General features: G+C 50.9%; 1 protein-coding gene across 1 annotated transcript in view; it reads left to right on the plus strand.

Moving 5' to 3' along the window:
* The window catches only part of St14 (ST14 transmembrane serine protease matriptase), a 46563-nt gene extending 32269 nt beyond the window's left edge, over positions 1-14294 (plus strand). Inside the window, exons 8-19 of the mRNA XM_028858986.2 lie at positions 2300-2439; positions 2936-3033; positions 5129-5238; positions 5352-5482; positions 7469-7573; positions 7959-8069; positions 8174-8287; positions 8580-8702; positions 9284-9470; positions 12169-12443; positions 13277-13413; positions 13671-14294. Coding sequence (XP_028714819.1) covers positions 2300-2439; positions 2936-3033; positions 5129-5238; positions 5352-5482; positions 7469-7573; positions 7959-8069; positions 8174-8287; positions 8580-8702; positions 9284-9470; positions 12169-12443; positions 13277-13413; positions 13671-13832 — 1693 coding nt within the window. The 3' untranslated portion in view covers positions 13833-14294. The remainder of the gene's footprint in view (positions 1-2299; positions 2440-2935; positions 3034-5128; positions 5239-5351; positions 5483-7468; positions 7574-7958; positions 8070-8173; positions 8288-8579; positions 8703-9283; positions 9471-12168; positions 12444-13276; positions 13414-13670) is intronic.
* Positions 14295-19419: the final 5125 nt, after the last annotated feature.

Below are 19419 nucleotides of genomic sequence, written 5' to 3' on the forward strand. Positions count from 1 at the left end.
TATTTGAAGTTAGCTTCACTGACTCATTTAATGAATCTCAAAACTCCATGATCCCCAGACCAGCCCATAGTTCAAGGAGCTTTGCAGATTGATAATACAGCCTTGGAAGGGGCCACAAATCCCACCACACCACTGATGGTTCTCACTGTGCAGCTTGTAGAAGGCACAGGGTGCTCCAGCTGCACTGAGCCACTAAGATAAGTAATTTTTTCGTGTGTGAGTTCTTTTTATTTATTTTTGGTTTTTTTTTTGTTTGTTTGTTTGTTTTTGTTTTTCAAGACAGGGTTTCTCTGTGTAGTTTTGGTGCCTGTCCTGGATCTTACTCTGTAGACCAGGCTGGCCTCGAACTCACAGAGATCTGCCTGGTTCTGCCTCCTGAGTGCTGAGATTAAAAGTGTGTGCCACTACTGTCTGGCTCTTTTCTTATTTATTTATTTATTTTTAAATTTTATTTTAGAACATTGCTGCCTTCAATTTCATATACAGATATAATATATGGTGATTACATTCCACCTTATTTTTTAAATGAACATAATTTTTGCAGTTGTAATCATTTTTAAGTTCACAATTCAATGGCATGAATTACATTCAAGATATTAATTACACTCATGATATTCATTAATTAACTCATATAAATTACATTTGTGGTATTCATTGATTACATTCGCAGTATTCATTCAATAACTATATTTATGATATTCATTAATTACATTAATTATATTGATTTATTACATTCATAATATTATGTCCTGATACTACTGTCCATTTGTGGGGCTTTTCTATCACACAAAACAGAAACTCTGTACCTAGGAAATCATTGCTCTATATTCCTTTCTTCTTCATCTTGAGATAACGTCTAATCTTTCTGTCTCTATAAATTTGTATATTTTATATATTTCATATAATACAATTGTATAGTATTTGTCCTTTTTTAAATGTAAAAACATTTTATGTACACCTGCAGGAGAAATAATACACAGATAGCTTAATATAAAAACAGGTTATAATTCAGCCTTTAATCCCAGCACTCAGGAAGCAGAACCAGGTGGATCTCTGTGAGTTCAAGGCCAGCCTGGTCTACAGAGTAAGATCCAGGACAGGCACCAAAACTACACAGAGAAACCCTGTCTCGAAAAAACAAAACAAAACAAAAACCAAACAAACAAACAAAACAGGTTATAATTCAAAAGTTCAGGGTTATTTGAAACTGGAAAATATTTTCTCTGTAGAAAATAGTAAAAATGATAACATTTCACAATAAGCCCTTTTAAGCTCAATAATAGCTTGAATTATACATATAAATATTGATTAGATACTGGGATACAGAAGAAACCTATCTTCATCTGTTCAGAGAGCTATGTTTTCCTTAAGTTGTGTAAATGAGATTCCTATTCATCTTCCCCTTCACTGTTTGATTTACAGCAGACATTTTTCTATAGGCTAATCCATAATCTAAAAGATTTTAGCCTCGCCTCCTGAAAGTACAGCCAGCATATTCTTTCATCAGTTTGATACAGTGCAAATTCTTAACCTAATTATGAAATGTTTCCTTAAAGCTTGCCCAGTGATTGGGCAAAACCAAAACATAAGCCTCAGTCATCCTAGGGTCCCCCCTGCTAGGTAGCCTCCCTGGAGCTGTGGGTTGCAGTCTGGTTATCTTTTGCTTTACATCTAGTATCCACTTATGAGTGAGTAAATGATAAGTAATACTGATTAAGTTTATACCTGAGAAATAATTTAGAACAATAAAATTAAAAAAGAGCCGGGCGGTGGTGGCCCACGCCCTTAATCCCAGCACACAGGAGGCAGAGGCAGGAGGATCTCTATGAGTTCGAGGCCAGCCTGGTCTACAAAGTAAGTTCCAGGACAGCCAGGACTCTGTTACACAGAGAAACCCTGTCTTGAAAAAAAAAAAAACAAAAACCCAAAAAAATTACATTTTAGCTTGGCATGGTGGTGCATGCCTGTAACTCCAGCACTCAGGAGACTAAGGAGAAGGATGAGAATTTGTGGCTAGCCTAGGTACCACACAGTAGGACCTGTTTCCCAAAACAGCCTTACTCTATAGCCCAGAATAGCCAGAATAGCTCATGCCTCAGCCTCCCGTTGCTGGGGCTTCAGGGTGTGCTACCATGCCTGGTTTTCCTGAGGGCCTTTTTGACCCTGCCCTGGCCGGTCTTCTGTGTTCAAGTCTAGGGTTAGGAATGGGGTCCCGGGCCTCTCTGACCGGAAGGAAGCTAAGTTGTGTGTGAAAGGGCTGAGTTGTCTCTGTCACCAACTCCATTCCTCTGCCTTGCAGGCTGTGTGGCACCTACCCTCCTTCCTACAACCTGACTTTCCTCTCCTCCCAGAACGTCTTCCTCGTCACACTGATCACCAACACCGATCGGCGACACCCTGGCTTTGAGGCCACTTTCTTCCAGCTGCCCAAGATGAGCAGTAAGGATGGGCAGGGTCAATGATGGGCATGCTGTTAAGCTGTAGACAGGTGCAGGCCTTAGAGGGTCTCCTGAACCCAGGAGCTTGGCAGACTGGCCTTAAATGGGGACAGGCTGGAAGCTGAGACCAAAGGGCATTCTGCTGACCACCCAGGCCAGGGACCAAATTCTTTTTATTTTTAATTTTTTTATTTGACAGGGTTTTAGTATGTAGCCTTGGCTGTCCTGGAACTCACTATGTAGACCAGGCTGCCTCGAGCTCACAGAGATCTGCCTGTCTCTGCCACTCCCCCGACCCCCAACTGGGATTAAAGGCAGGTGCCACCATGCCCAGCTAAGGGGCCACTTTTAAAGGCAGTTGGCTTTGAGCCAAAGTGCAGGGTCCTGTTTGCAGACAGGTGGTGAGAGGCCAGAGCTCTCCCCAGACTGTGCAGGTCTTCCCAACCTTCTGGCTGGGGGTCCTTAACTTTCCTACTTTCTCCTGCCTTTCTTCTCAGGCTGTGGAGGCTCCCTGAGCGAACCCCAGGGGACATTTAGCAGCCCCTACTATCCAGGCCATTACCCACCCAACATCGACTGCACATGGAATATCAAGGTAGGACCTGTGGGGAGGGGGGGCGTGAGGCGGTGGGGGGTACATCAGGACAGCACTTGAGGATGAGCAGGAGAGGGAAGGTGACCCTTTAACAGCCCAAAGAGTCAAATTCAAGAGCCCCACAAGACGAAGGCCTTTGCGGCAGGACTAGTCATACTCAGAATTCTGTCCTAGCTCTTTATTGGCAACTGATGGAGAGAACATGGCCACTTATTTGTCTTTTCTGTGTGTCAGCCTGCTTCTGGATAGAGTGAGGGAGAGTGTCTGTCTAAGAGGTGCTGTCAGGATGACCTTCAGGAGGGCCTGGATCAATACTCAGTAGCCTCGTACTTTATTCAAAAGGGCTTTTTATAATATGTCAAGGGGAGGAGGAAACGACCTCCCCCTTGCAAGATCAAAGCACACCATACAGTCAAGTGTAGACCCTTCCAAACACCAGGTAACCACGCCCATGGTCAAATCATTCCATTATGCAGCCCTGCTGGGTAAAGCAAGCTCAGATTCTCTGACCCTGAGTTCTCACTAGGAAGCCTCTGTGGGCTCCCCCAGAGTGTTCCCCTTACTCCACATCCTCATCAGCATGAGCTGTCACTTGTTTTATTGATCTTACATTCTGACTAGTATAAGATGAAATCTCAAGGTGAAATAGAGCAAGCTCTTGCACAGCAGTAGGGTAAGAGCATGCTTTAGGCGTCTCTCACTTCCTCCCAAATCAGAGGTCTTCCCTTAAAGATTTCAAGACACCATTCTAGCCTTTTAAAGTAATAAAAATACAAATTCCCATTCACACATTTGTGGTTTTGATTTCTAAGTTTCAGTTACTTACAGTCAGTCTGAAAATATGAAATGGAAAATTCCAGAAATCAATAATTCCTTTAAAATAAACAATTTTAAACATCAAATTGTTCTGAGGAACATGGTGAAATCTTTGGCAGTCCTGTTCCATCCACATGGGTGGGAATAATCGCTTTGTCCAGAGTGTCCATGCTGTATGTGCTACTCGCCTGTTAATTACTTAGTAACCGTCTTGGTTATCACACTGGCCATCGGGTGTCACATTGCTTGCATTCAAAGAACTCTTACTTAATAATGGCCCCTAAATATTGGCTCTTTGGATACACCACAAAGTACAGAAAGTACTTAATATCTGTAGGTGAAAAATGTGAATTTTTGATTTCGTGAGAATAGCAAGAAAGCCACCATGCTGAAGTTGTTAAGATTTGTGGGCCATTATGTTAGAGAAATAAGCCAAGTGCAAGAAAGACAAGGGTCACATGACCTCACTCATACGTGGAATCCCCAGAAGTTGGTCTCTTAGAAACTGAGAGAATGGTGGTTACCAGAGAAGTTGGGGAGAGTAGGGGGAAGGGATGGGAAAAGCCAACATTTAGGGTGATTCTCAGTCAGTCAGCAGCTGGGTACTCTGATGGAAGGATTATGTAGTAACAATGTATATCATTTTTATGTTTTATGTATCAGTTAAAATAAATTTTAAAACCTAAAAAAAGAGAAAAGGAGAGCCCTTTACCATATCTATCTATGTAATGTAAGAGGAAAAGTAGTGTGTGTGTGGTTCATAGTGTGTGTGGTTCATAGTGTGTGTGTGGTTCATTTGGTACCCTGCTCCACTGTTTGCCCATGGACATCCTTTGCGTTAAGAAACAGCAAAAGAGGGGCTGGAGAGACGTCTCAGAGGTTCAGAGCACTGGCTGCTCTTCCAGAGGTCTTGAGTTCAATTCCCAGCAACCACATGGTGGCTCACAACCATCTGTAATGAGATCTGGTGCCTTCTTCTGGCTTGCAGGCATACTTGGAGGCAGAATGTTGTATACATAATAAATAAATAAATCTTTAATAAAAAAAAAAAAAAAAAAGGAAACAGCAAAAGAGTGGGGCGGTGGTGGCGCACGCCTTTAATCCCAACACTTGAGAGGCAGAGCCAGGCAGATCTCTGTGAGTTTGAGGCCAGCATGGTCTACAGAGCGAGATCCAGGACAGGCACCAAAACTACACAGAGAAACCCTGTCTAGGAAAAAAAAAAAAAAAAAAACAGCAGCAGCAGCAGCCAGGGTCTCCAAAGTATCTCTCTGTCCAGGTGCCTAACAACCGGAATGTGAAGGTGCTCTTCAAACTCTTCTATCTGGTGGACCCCAACATTCCCCTGGGCACCTGCCCCAAGGACTATGTAGAGATCAACGGGGTGAGGTGAGCCTCTAAGGGTGTAGTCATCATCCTGGGGTCGGGGGAGCTGGGTCCCAGGCACCCCCAGTTGTCTGGTTGCCCGATGCATCTCCCTCAGCCCCACACTTGCCCTCTAGGTACTGTGGTGAGAGGTCCCAGTTTGTTGTCAGCAGCAACAGCAGCAAGATTACAGTCCATTTCCATTCCGATCACTCCTACACAGACACCGGGTTCCTCGCCGAGTACCTGTCCTACGACTCCAATGACCGTGAGTAGATTTGGTTGGCGCCGATGGTGGGAGGGGTCGGCCCCGGAAGTGCTCTGTTCCGTCCTACACCGTCCTTCTTCTGAGAGGACAGTGCCAGATGCAGCTCACTAGCAGCCTTACAGGAAAACAGGTCTGTTTATTTAAAAGGCTGGACTCGGGGTGGAGCTCCATGCTCCTGGTTAAGAGAGCTCGCGAAGCGCCTGCTAGGCTCTGAGTTCGATCCCCAACATGAAAGCAACAGGATGAGAACAATTCTAGTACACCCTGTGCTTTTCAGGTCTGCTTCCCACAGTGAGGCGGGGAGCCCTAGGACTCTTCTTCCCAACTTCCTGGCTCACACCTCCCTGGTTCAGCGCCATGGTGACTTCGATAATCTGTACTTCTCTTGAGCGTCTGTCAGCACTTTTCGAACTCATCTGTAGTTTTGAAACATTAGGAAATACTATTGGCCGTGTGAACAGCAGTTCTTCGCCACACACAGTACAGGTTGAGTGCCCCATGTCTGAAAGACTTGGGACTAGAAATGTTGCGGATTTCAGATTTTAAAAGTTTCGCATATGCACAATGCGGTATCTTGAGAGCGGGACCCAAGTCTAAACTTGGAATTTGGGGCGGAGGAGGTGGTAGCCCAGATAGCATAGTGCTTGAGGCACCGCTCGAGAACCTGGGTCTGAACCCCCAACACCCACACAGAAGCCAGGTGGTGTGGCTATAACTCAGAGCCGGGGAGGCAGAAACGGGAGCCTGCTGGCCAGTGTGGGCGGACTGTTACACCCCAGGTTCATTGAGAAGGCCTGACTGGAAAATAAATAAATGAAGTGGGCAGTGATTGAGGAAGACACATGACATTAACTTCCGGCCTCCGTGTGCCCAGACATGTATGTGCACCCACTGGCACACAGGTATGTACACATACACCACACACACATCCACAGAAATGAAGCAAGCTCATTTCTCATGGCCCTCATTGCACACCACATCAGCACACCTGTGTTTTGACTAGTCTGCATGAGGTCAGGTACGTGGCTTCCACCCGTGGCATCGTGTCAGCTCTCAAAAAGCTTCAGATTCTGCCTCACTCTGGGCTTTGCTGTTTTGGCTGAGGGTTTGGTTTGAGCGATGTTCAGCCGCTAACTTTTAATTTCGACCCTGTATCATGGACGACACTTCACATACTTAAATTCACATTTCATTTAAAATGTAACCGCAGGGCCTGGAGAGATGGCTTAGTGATTAACAGCACCTGTTGCTCTTGCAGAGGACCCAGGTTTGGTTCCCAGCACCACAGGGTGATTGGCTCACAACCATCTTGTTAGCTCCGGTTCCAGAGGATATGGTGCCCCCTTCTGGTCTCCATGGGTACTGCATGCATGTGGTGCAGAGCTGTACATGCAAGCAAAACACCCACACCCATACATAAAATGAAAATACATAAACCTTAAAAATACAGTGCTGCTACATAGCTTCCACAGATCTTCCTGGACGGCCGGATACCTTTTGATGTAAGAACGCACTTGTGACTAAAGTGTGTATGTGCAGGACCAGTGACACAGCAAACTTCTCACAGTTCTGCCCTCCCGGCAAGGCGCAATTGTCAGGCATCTCCCTGTTGCAGGAACATTGAACTTGAGATCATGTGTTAGCATGAAGGGGATACTGATGCTGTTTTCACTTGGCTAGGACACATACATACCCCCACGGAGCCAGTGCTCTGTAACCTCACGGGCAGTTTGCGCTGTCAGAGGCCTCTGCGGGGAAACACACAGGATAGTAGCATGACTGCGCGCGCAGCTGGCTTCTCTCCCATGGCTCTCTCTGCTCGGTGCAGTTAGTGGTCAGTGCTACCCGCCTGCTGCCCATTCTGGCTGCAGATGGAGGAGTTCAGTGTGCCTCTGCTGGCGGGCTGTGGTCTCAGGGGGGCTGTGAGGCGGCTGCTAGGGAGAGGGACGGGGCAGCCACGGACTTCAGGCCTCTCTCTCCCTACAGCGTGCCCAGGGATGTTCATGTGCAACACCGGACGGTGCATCCGCAGGAACCTGCGCTGCGATGGCTGGGCAGACTGCCCGGACTTCAGTGACGAGAGCCACTGCCGTAAGTCCTGCCGTGGCCGGCCCCAGCCTGCCCTAGCCTGCCCCCTCTCACCCCATGCCCTCTCCCTCCTGCCTCCTCCTACCCTTTTCTTGTCCAGTGGTCTGACCTTCTCCTGCCCTTGGCAGTTTCAAGGCCTTGCTTGCTATCTACCCTAGCAGAAAGACACAAGGCAGTGAGGCCCTGTTCTCACCGCCGTACCCCTTTGGTCTCCCCACCCCTGTCATTGGGAACCTTGGCAGGCAGGCGAGTGTCCGTCAGCATCAGTGGCTAGAGGTGCAGAGCAGCTAGCTCGCTGTTATCCAGGGACAGCGTCTCTGGCCGCCGTGCCTGCCCAGGCTGCCCCTGAGAGCTTCCCGCTGATGCTTGTGCGCCCCCCCCCCAACAGAATGCAACACCACCCACCAGTTCGTGTGCAAGAACAAGTTCTGCAAGCCCCTCTTCTGGGTCTGTGACAATGTCAACGACTGCGGGGACGGCAGTGATGAGGAGGGGTGCAGTGAGTATCCTGAGGGGCGTGGGCTGCCGGGGCTCCCCCGGTACCTGCTTGGTCCAGTAAGCCCGGGGCATGCTGGGAATTGCTAAGGACCCGTGCCTCTCTAGGTTGTCCTGCGGATACTTTCAAGTGTTCCAATGGGAAGTGTCTCCCTCAGAGCCAGCAGTGCGATGGGAAGGACAACTGTGGTGATGGGTCCGATGAGGCCTCGTGTGGCAGTGGTAAGGCCCGGCCGGCCCTGGCTGCCTTCCTGTGGGGGTGGTCGTTCTTCTCACTGAGACTGCGCCCCAACGTAGTAGCCAGTATCAGGCTCTGCGGAGTGCACCCAGGAGTTTGTAAACTTAAATTTCCTGTGTATTAAGTCTGGGAAGAATCTTCCAGAAGGCGGAGAACCTGTAGCAGCAGGTCTGAAAGGACAGTTGGGTGTGATAAATGGGGCTAACTAGGGTGAGGAGTGCAAGGTTTTGCTGCCCAGAGATCGATTTCCCTGCTCTGTGTCTCTCCCGTAAACAGCGAAGATGGTCTCTTGCACCAAATATACCTACCGCTGCCAAAATGGGCTCTGTTTGAGCAAGGGCAACCCTGAGTGTGACGGGATGAGGGACTGCAGTGACGGCTCGGATGAGAAGGACTGTGGTAAGCAGGGCAACGGTGTGCGGTGGGCCAGGGTGTGTACTGGGCAGGGTAGTCATCGGGGAGAGTGCCCGGGGGTGGAGATCCCACCAGAACCTCACTCACCCAGCCCAGTGACCACTCAGAGGGTACATCCGTCTGGAGGAAAGGAAGACTTTGCCACTTGGCATAAACACACTGCTCCACGGGAAGCCAGCCTGTTAGCACCTCCGAGACACAGCCAGCAAACTGGCTGCTCCATAGATAGGTAGCCGTGGGGTGAGTGGCTTGGAGGAGAAAGAGCCCAGCTGTCCGAATCCTGATGCACTGTGCTCTGAGCCGCATCCCTCAGCATTGGGCAAGGATATCTAGGCGAGTGGTACTACATCCAGCCTGAGCAAAGCGGCAGGTGTCTAGAGTCTTGATGCACTTGTACAGAACAGCATGCGATTGGAGGAGGGCGGGCGGGGGCGGGCGGGGGATCTGTGAGGCTTCGGGACCCTTCTGCTCTAGAGTTACTGTGCATAGCCCATGGAGATTCCCGTGCTGAGGAATGTCCCTTTGATGTTCATTGGCTCCACTTTGGTCCTCTGTCCCCTCTCCAGACTGTGGGCTGCGATCGTTTACCAAACAAGCTCGGGTGGTTGGTGGCACAGATGCGGACGAGGGCGAGTGGCCCTGGCAGGTGAGCCTGCACGCCCTGGGCCAGGGCCACTTGTGTGGGGCCTCACTCATCTCTCCCAACTGGCTGGTCTCTGCGGCTCATTGCTTTATGGATGACAGAAATTTCAAGTAAGTATCCAGGTGTGCAGTGAGGCGTTCTGTGTCTGAGTTTTGCTAGGGTAAGCTGGCACCAGAGCAGGGTGGTGGTGGAGTGGGCAGGTATTCCAGTAACAGTCCTAATAAAACTCAGGGTTTTTATGTGGAGGAGACGGGGGGGGGGGAGGGGGGGGGACCCGCGGTGCGCAACAGGGTCTTTTTTGTTGTTGTTGTTGTTGGTGGTGGTGGTGGTTTTTTGAGACAGGGTTTCTCTGTGTAACAGCCCTAGCTGTCCTGGAACTGGCTCTGTAAACCAGGCTGGCCTTGAACTCATAGAGATCCGCCCACCTCTGTCTCCTGAGTGCTGGCGTTAAAGGCATGTACCACCATGTCCTGCAGTCAGGTCAACTGTGTGCCATCCCTAACAAATTAGGCAGGTCTATAAACATCCCTACTTTACAGATACTGGGACTTGGAGCAAAGAAAAAAAGAACATTTTTCTGGGGTTGCATAGCTCAATGGTAGAGCCAGACTTGAGCCTAGGCATAGATTCCAAAGCCTATTTGGTTAGTTTCTGCATGGCTCCCTGGGATTGCTGAATGATGAGCCTTGATTTGGTCTGGCTTGCAGGTGGCCTTGGGCACTGATGATGTGATACAGTGAGTTCTTGTCCTTGGAGCTGGCAGAGCTAAAGTGACAATGTACTTGTGGCCCAGCACTGTACCTAGCACACCAGGAGGGCTCACATTGGTGTCTCAGGATGAGGCAGGCAGGCGTCAGTCTGGGAGGTCAGAGAAGCAGTGGAAACAGGTAGCTAGGTGGGAAGTTGTGGCTATTTGTGTCTGAGCGCACGCTCCACCCCTGGCTACTGGCCACAAAGGTCAGAGGATACAGGCACAGGGGAATTTCCTAAGAATTGCCCATCCTTAGAAGGAAGGTCTGACTTCCTGTCAGCTGCATCCTCTTCTGTAATAGGCAGCTCAGGGGCATGTGACCTCTGCTACTGTGACCGCCTTTTGCAGAGAGGAGACCCCAGCAGGAAGCAGGGCACAGATGTTGGGAGGCCAGCCCTATGTGCATGGTATGGGTGATGGGGACAAGGGTACTGGAGGGATGGTTAATCCAAAGCCTCACCCTGTACACTCTTCTCTCTCTGGTTTGGTCACTTGAGGCACGAGGATCTTGTTTTTTGAGACAGGGTTTCCCTGTGTAGCCCCTGCTGTCCTCGAACTCACTCTGTAGACCAGGCTGGCCTCGAACCCAGAGAAACCACCTGTCTCTGCTTCCCAAGTGCTAGGATTAAAGGCATGAGCCACCACCACCTGGTGAGGCAGGAGTATCTTAAATTCAAGGTCATGTTTGGTTACACAGTGAGTTCAAGTTCCAGGCCAGCCTGGAATACATGAGACCCTGTCTCAAACAAACAAACAAACAAACAAACAGAATTAATATAGTCAGCATCCATTGTTAGTATTGATACTTGGGAAAGAAGTATAAGACTTGGTCCATGGCTGGGCGGTGGTGGCGCACGCCTTTAATCCCAGCACTTGGGCGGCAGAGCCAGGCAGATCTCTGTGAGTTCGAGGCCAGCCTGGACTACCAAGTGAGTTCCAGGAAAGGCGCAAAGCTACACAGAGAAACCCTGTCTCGAAAAACCAAAAAAAAAAAAAAAAAAAAAAAAAAAAAAAAGACTTGGTCCACGTATTTCACAGACTTGCTAGGATGGAGGGCAAAAATATCATGCAAACATGCTTGTGTGTACTCACATGTACAGGCACACACATGCAGTGAAAGCTGTGCCAGAAACGGGTGTGGGCTACCGTGGGCCCAGGGTATGTTTAGACCTCTTGAGAGGCCCAGTGACTGGAGGATGCCTTTAGGAGCAGGAGGCTCTGAGCAGAGTGGTAGGAGGTGGGTGTTTGTCAGCCGGGCCAGCTGGCTCAGACCCCCGGGAAAAGAGAGTCTTGTGCGGGCGGGGAGGCTGGGCTCTTAGGATGAAGCTTCTTGTCTGTCTGCACTTCCCCTGACCTTGGCCCTTTTCTGTATTCAGTGTCGCCTCCTGAACTTTCCCTTTGTGCCTCACATCTTGTCGCCCCCCCCCCAACCTCCACTCCGTAGGGGTGGGGTTGGCTGTGGCTGGCAAAACCGTAGTTGTGTTCCGAGGATTGCTTCTTCCCCTCCTACCTCCCAAACAGTCACAGTTACCACCCTGACCTCCGGGGGATTGCTGTAATTGGTTTTCACCTCTCTCACCCCAAGTACACTCTGAACTTGACGTTGGCCCTGGGGCCATTCTTGGAATATCATAGATGTCCAATAATGATTGAATAAACAAATAGGTGGATGACTACATCGTTGGAGTAGAGAATGAATGGGAGGCCACATTAGAAAGAGGGAGGCCCTTGGGCTGGAGAGATGGCTCAGTGGTTAAGAGAATGTACTGATCTTCTAGAAGGCCTGAGTTCAACTGCCAGCATCCAGATCGGGCGGGTCACAGCTGCCCATAACGCCAGCCCCAGGGGGAATCCAACACCTCTTACTATGCTTAATAAAGTCTCTGTTTAAGGTGAAGCCCCAGTAAGAGAGCTTCCCTCTGGCTCCTGGTCCTCGGCAGCTGCTTAAGGCTGTGTTCATGATGGGTAGCCTTCTGAGTCTGAGAACTCCGAGTGCCGCCTGCGTTCATGCCCACCCACCGGCTCGTGACTGCTCTTCCTCCTCCATGTCTTCCCAGGTACTCAGACCCCACCAAGTGGACGGCCTTCCTGGGTCTGCTGGACCAGAGCAAGCGCAGCTCCTCTGGGGTGCAGGAGCACAAACTCAAGCGCATCATCACCCACCCTTCCTTCAATGACTTCACCTTCGACTATGACATCGCGCTGCTGGAGCTCGAGAAGCCGGCGGAGTACAGCACTGTGGTGCGCCCTATCTGCCTGCCTGATACCACCCATGTCTTCCCTGCCGGCAAGGCCATCTGGGTTACAGGCTGGGGGCACACCCAAGAAGGAGGTGAGCTTCCAGCCAGGCAAGGACCTTCAGAGAGCCTCAGGCCTTCCTGCAAGGCCATGGTGCTTGCCCGCTGACAGCCCGTTGGTGTCTAGCCTTGACTGCAGATTCATCCTGGCTTCAGAGTTGGTGGATTACCCAGCTTCCTGGTGCCTGTCAGGATGAAGCTGTCGGGGGTGGGAAGGAAAAGGAGGCTCCTAGTGAAAAGTGTAGAATTTGCAGGCTGGGCCCTTCACTGAAGCCTCGACTTTGCCACAGAACAACCTAGTGGCCAGCTACTGGTCTATTAACTGTGGTTATTCATCTGCAAACGCGTGCTCAATGAGTGTGAACCGAGGTGTGGGCGCTACTTTCGACTTGGACAAGCCTTTGAGCTGGGCCTGCAACATTACCCATTGTGGGTCCCTGTGCCCCGTGGAGGGCAAGCAGTTTGTAGGGAAACTTTAGACTGACAAACTCCATTAGATCAGTACGGTACATCAGTGAACATTCATACAGAAAGTAAAACCCTGCCTTAGAGGGCTCCCTTACAGACAAGAGTCACGGTGGCATTTGGTGGCATTTTTTGGTGTTCCTGCTTTCCACCCATGCCTTACCTTGGTGCATATCTATCTGACCTGACACAGCAGCAGTGTCTGTTACCTTCTCTGGCTGCACGATATCCTTCTGTCTGCTATCAGCTACCTGCCCGTCTACCTGCCTGCTGCAGGCACTTGGGCTGTTTCCAAGCAGTGCTTGTAGACTTGACCCGTGGGGGAACATCTCCAGTGAGTTTTCCCCGTGCACAGTGGCTTCCCCCAGGAGCCTCAGTCTACCCTGGCTTACTGTCTTCCCAGGCACCGGAGCACTGATCCTGCAGAAGGGTGAGATCCGTGTCATCAACCAGACCACCTGTGAGGGCCTCATGCCGCAGCAGATCACCCCACGGATGATGTGTGTGGGTTTCCTCACTGGGGGTGTGGACTCCTGCCAGGTGCGTGGGCTTGCAGGGGAGAGGCAGAGCTGGAGGAGGAGGGACCTAGAAAGGCAGGGCAGGGGAAGGGGAGGGGAGGGGCCTAACTAGGCTGGAGCTAGGGAGAGGTGGGGCTGGGGAAAGCCTGGGTGGGAGAGGGCAGGTGTCAAGAGAGGGCAAGCTGAGGGGTCGGCTGGGCATGGGAGAGGCCAGTTAGATCGAGGCAGCTCTTGAGAGTTTGGGTAAGGGCCTCATGCACAGGATTTGCTTTTTCTCAGGGTGACTCTGGTGGGCCCTTGTCCAGCGTGGAGACAGATGGACGGATCTTCCAGGCCGGTGTGGTGAGCTGGGGTGAAGGCTGTGCTCAGAGGAACAAGCCAGGCGTGTACACGAGGCTCCCTGTCCTTCGGGACTGGATCAAAGATCAGACTGGAGTATAGAAGCATGGATGATCTGCCATGAACACCCACAGGGATGCCCCCACATGCATACCTGGAGACAGGCCAGGACCACTGAGGACGTTCATACCGTGGCCTCTTCCCCACACCCCAGACTGTGAACTGCATCCTCAGGACTTCCCTCGGCTTCCAAAGCGGGGCCAGGAGTTGGGCAGAGAACTTCAGTGCCAGTGGCCAGGCTGGGGGCAAGGATTTGATGGCAGCCTTCCCCTCTTGTCCTGAGCTGGGTGAAGACGACCCTTTCCCGGAGACCTGCTTCCTGACTCTAGGGGGCAACTATCATTGAGCTCCTGGGAGCTCTGTGGGTGGAGGGGCTGGAGTCCCCTAGGGTCACTCTTTTCAGGAATCCCCAGAGACCCTGGAACACAGTGCCACCTAAGGTTGGAATTCTTTTGCTGGCTCCAGGGGTGGGTATTTGTGAGTAAAACATTTTATTTCTTTTTAGGTAACTTGTTTTTCTTGCCATAATGGACTCTCCTTCCCTCTCCATTTCTATGAATTGTCCCCTTTGCACTAAACTGGAACAGAATTTCCCTTCGCCTAGACTCTGGTGCCATGCTGGGTGCGGACCACAGTGCCTCATCTTCCCTAGGCCAGAGGCTATTTCTGTCCTCGGTTATAACAGGTGCTCACTTAGAAGCCAGGGCCTGGTTCCTGGACTGCGACAGTCAGTAGATGGGTCAGGAGGGAGTTTGGGGGAGGGGCATCATGTGGAGAGAGGGCACTGTGGTTGGGGTGGGGGATGGGTGGGGGTGACATGTCAGAGGAAGATGAAGGTGCAAAGTGTTGTGGGTCTGTATTCAGTGCAAAGGTGGTCATATATGCTGTGTGTGTGTGTGTGTGTGCATACACACATACATGGGGTGTGCGTGGACTGGCTGTCGGCGTGGGTGGGGTGGATGGGTCCCAGTTGGAGGGATGCTGCATTGAAGATATGTGCCTCCACCTCCTGGCCGTCCCTCTTTTGACTTTATAAAATGTTCTCTCCTTATTTGGAGTGGCCCAGGGAGGTAGTACTGTAGATCTGAGGAGAGATTGGAGAGCTTGCTTTCTTCTTCTTTTTTTTTTCTTCAAGACAGGGCTTCTCTGTGTAACAGTCCTGGCTGTCCTGGAACTTGCTTTATAGACCAGGCTGGCCTCGAACTCACAGAGATCCGAGTGCTGAGATTCAAGGGGTGTGCCACCACTGCCCAGCAGAGGTTGGAGATCCTTTGGAAGGCCCTTAGAGCTTTCCTGGAGCCCTGTGTGGGCTGAGACTGGGGGGAAGGGGTGGCCTCCGGTAGACTTGGCAGTGACTGAGCTAGTGTCACGAGGGAAGAGGGCTTTGCCCATCGTCTACCCTGGTTCATACTCCTCAAGCTCCCGGATGGTGCTGCTACTGTCAGACTTTGCTCCTGGCGATTTTTGTTAACAAAAAGGAAAAGGAGTTATCGGCTGACTCTTCAGGTGGTGTTTGTGCGGTGTCTCTGATTTTCGCCCGAGTACTTTCCAGGAAGACTCACCATGTAAATAGTATTCCTTCCCTCTGACGTGGTTGCTCCTTCCTAGTGGTATGGGTCAGGAGGACTGAGCCATGCTCTACGTTAAGTGAGGAGTTCCAGGGCACATGTGTGGGCTGGTTCCACGCGTGTGTGCATAGCCAGCTCACACGCGTGTGGTTTGGGGGGGGGAGGCTGGTGCAGACTCAGTGTCCACCACAGCTGCCATCCACAGTAAGGACTCATTCCCTGGTGGCAAACACGCAGGCAGGGATGCCTGGAAACTTCTTGGGAAAAGCTTTTTGACCTGACCTCGCTGTCTCAAGCCCCATTGTTCTAGAATATAGGCATCACACTCACTCACTATTTTCTACCTGGGAATTAGTTATCCTTCGGGGCCACTCCAGGCCCCTGGGGGTGAATACTAGGCCTGTGGTCTGGGACATGGTGGGGGGGGCTCTCCAAGAGTGGTCCTTGGACAGGAGCTTTGAGATCTTGGGGAGTTCATAGGTACAACTTCCCACTCCTGACACAGAGCTCCTGAGACCTCATTCTGGAGGTACAAGCAGCAGTGGTCCACTCCGGAGGCCTTCTGAGGGACCAGCATGATTTGGAGCTGGAGAAGCACTGTTCCCAGGGGTTCATGTTACCCTGAGGTTGCCATGGACTAATGGCCACTGAGGGCTCCATATGGCATCCTGAGCAAGGTCTGGTTGGGGGTGTTTTTGACCCCACAGTGCTGGCAGAATCCTGAAAACCTACTTAGAATGACATTTAATCCCTAAGAAATCAATCAAATGTTGATGCCTCCAAAAGTGATTAGGAGGGCTGGGGGTATGGTTCAGTGGGTAAAGGTGCTTGCAGCCAAGCCTGATGACCCGAGTTCAAGCCCAGGATCCACGTGGTGCAAAGGAAGAGCTGAGTCCTTCAAGTTGCCCTTTGTATTCTGCCCACACTCTGGCAGGCACAAAAAGAAATGTACTAAACTAAAACAAACAAACAAACAAACAATAATAAAATTGTATATTAAAAAAAAAGATTATGAAGCCAAGTCTGGCCTTTTATTGACAGATTAAAATAGGCTACGCAGCTCTGCATTGGGTTTGGGGTATTGGTTTATCTTAGCTTTACAGAGGCAGGCTGGGGGCACTCAGGGCCAAGACTGTTTCGCACACATTTGCATTTTCAATTCACAAACTCAGCTCCAAGCATGGGACAGAAAATTCCATTTAATTAGGACAGGCTCTGCAATAGCTGTAGCCAGGTCCACTGTGCAGGGCGTGGGATGAATAATGCATTCTGGGACCACTTAGTGCCATCACAGGCTGCCGTGGGGGTTGTGAAAGCGAGAGAGTCCTTTCCTCCACCCCAGGCGGCTAGGCAGGGCTGTCTCCCCTGTACCTGCTCAGTGCTGAGCTCCATGCTCAAAAGGGCCCTGCACTGGGTTCCATGCGTCACCCTGGCCTTTAAACGAGGAGCTATGTATTTTATTTATCTATGGATTCTGTAACTAGCCTTGCATCCTGTGCCATTCTCTGGGCAGCCTGACATGGAGTTAAAGGATGGGGGGGGGGCGGGAGCGGGGGCAGGCTGGACGGTGAGATGCTATGTGCTTCTGCTCCCTGGCTGGAGGGTCACTGAAAGGACCAGGAGGAGGTGGTGGCAGGGCAAGGCTAAGAGCCTCCCTGGTCACAGATAACCCGCGTGCGGCTGGGCTTGCTGGGGTCAGCCTTAGGACTGACCTCACTGGCTCAGCACACAGCGTGGAGTCTTCCCCCTGGCTGTCCATCTTGTGTTGGGAATCCCAAGCCATTCATTTTCCGGTCCTCCCAAACTGCCTTGCATCTCGGTTTATTTCAGTCACTTATCAAAACCTTAGAAACTTAATGAACAAACTCAGGTCCCGGGTGTGGCATCTACAAGGACTGCTGCCTCTACCAAGGTTCTGCCGGAGACACCGTGAAATGGCTTGGGGAAGGTTTCAAATCCTGTAGAGGTATGGGACTCCAGATTCAGAGCCACTGGGCAGGACCGGCAGCAAAGTGGTCATTCAGGTTTCTGTCCACATGGTGGCAATGTTGCGCTGTCTCAGGCGTGAGAGTCCCTCACCAGGTGGGGCCAGATTGGTTGGGCCTTTCGGTCTGTCTGTCTGTCTGTCCTTTCCTTTTATTATAACTTCAAAAATTGGTTGGGGGTTTAGTTCAGTGGTAAAGCGCTTGCCTAGCTAGCAAGCGCAAGGCCCTGGGTTCGATCCTCAGCTAGAAAAAAAAAAACTTCAAAAAACACTCTTCTCTCATACATTACCTTCTGACTGCAATTGTCCTTCCCTCCACTCCTCCCAGCATCCACCCCACCTCCTCTCCCCCAGATCCACTCCTACCTTCCCTTTAGGAAGGAGCAGGCCTCCCAGGGACATCAAACGCACACGGCATAACAAATCACAATAAGGCTGGAAGAGGCAACCCAATAGGAGGAGAGGGTCCCAAAAGTAGGTGAAAGAGTCAGAGACACCCCGACTCTCACTGTTAGGAGGTCCACAAGAACACCAAGCTACACACCATAACATACGCAGACCCGTGCAGGCCTAGTGCGGACCCGTGCAGGCCTAGTGCAGACCCGTGCAGGCCTAGTGCGGACCCGTGCAGGCCTAGTGCAGACCCGTGCAGGCCTAGTGCGGACCCGTGCAGGCCTAGTGCGGACCCGTGCAGGCCTAGTGCAGGCCCGTGCAGGCCCTAGTGCGGACGCCGTGCAAGGCCTTAGTGCGGACCCGTGCAGGCCTAGTGCAGGCCCGTGCAGGTAAAGCAGTATCCCGAGAGACACAACGGGTGTCTGTCGCAGCTCAGCTTGGCCCCTACAACACATGGGCATGTCTGTGCCAATTTTTTACTGTCTGCAAATGAGCTGGCTGTGTTGCATAATGAGCAAATCTAAGTCTATGAAATAGTCAATTTCCTTAGGAGCAAACAGACTTCTGGAGGAATGTATGCACGCATACACATGCACACACACACACACACACACACACACACACACACACACACACACACGGATTGTGGGGGCATGTGGAATGGGGTATGCTGAGGTGAGACTCTTATCTATCAGTAAACTGATCAGATTATGTCAGGAAACCTGGGTGGCACAGGGCACCTTCTCCGGAGCAACATACTAGGTACCTATGGAACCTAAGTCTACGCCATGTGACTAATTGATACGTGGAGTCGGTGTGTTGTCCACCCGCAACCACATGGAAATGGGTTCTCCCAAGCGGTGAACCTTAGGCGGTGGATTTTCTTGGAGCTGTAAAATGACAGGAGAATCCGGAATGTAATGAGGAATGGCAGTTCCTCTAAGTTTCTCCTTTTTCTTCTTTGGGCTGGGGTCTTGCTATGGACCTGGCCTGGAACTCCAGCCCTCCTGCCTCTGACTCACAGATGCTGGGATTCCAAGTGTGTGGCACCTTGCTGGCTTCTTGACTCTTCTAAGTGGCCTAAGTATGGAATTTTGCTGAGTCCTCACAACAATGCTCCCACAACAGTGCTCCGCCACCCCCATGTTACAGAGAACTCCAGGGGACCAGGGCTTTAGATGACCTTCCCAAAGCCCACACTGAGGAGGGAAGAGGACAAGGATCTGAACACTGGTAACGCGGCTCCAGGGCCTGCACTCGGAAGCCCCACACCGTCTACGGTGCTGACACAAATGTCCCCTCCAACATGGTCTTAGTGTGTTTACATACTACCACTGCTCCACGAAGAAAGGAAACTGTAACAGAGTAAAGATGGTTCATGCTCTTAGTACAAAAGTCTTCTAAAGGATTCAATTTAGGGGCCCTCTTTTTTCCCCCTGTATGCCAGAGAAACTGCCTCAGGGAGGCTGGGAGGTGTGGACCAGCATTTGGGAACTATTTTTCTAGGCATGAATCCCCCTGAGCGTTCATTTTCTAAGCTGGGGCTTGCTCTAGGCTGGTCACGCACACCCCTTCCTCTGGCTTTGCCAGCCAGTAGACTAGGGGTCCAGTTACTGATAGTTAATAATAGCTTTGTAACCACCTCAGTTTGCCAAGTAAGGATGCTGGGGGGTGGGGGTGGAAT

This window comes from Peromyscus leucopus, chromosome 7, assembly GCF_004664715.2.
Source record: "Peromyscus leucopus breed LL Stock chromosome 7, UCI_PerLeu_2.1, whole genome shotgun sequence".
Taxonomy (NCBI): Eukaryota; Metazoa; Chordata; class Mammalia; order Rodentia; family Cricetidae; genus Peromyscus; species Peromyscus leucopus.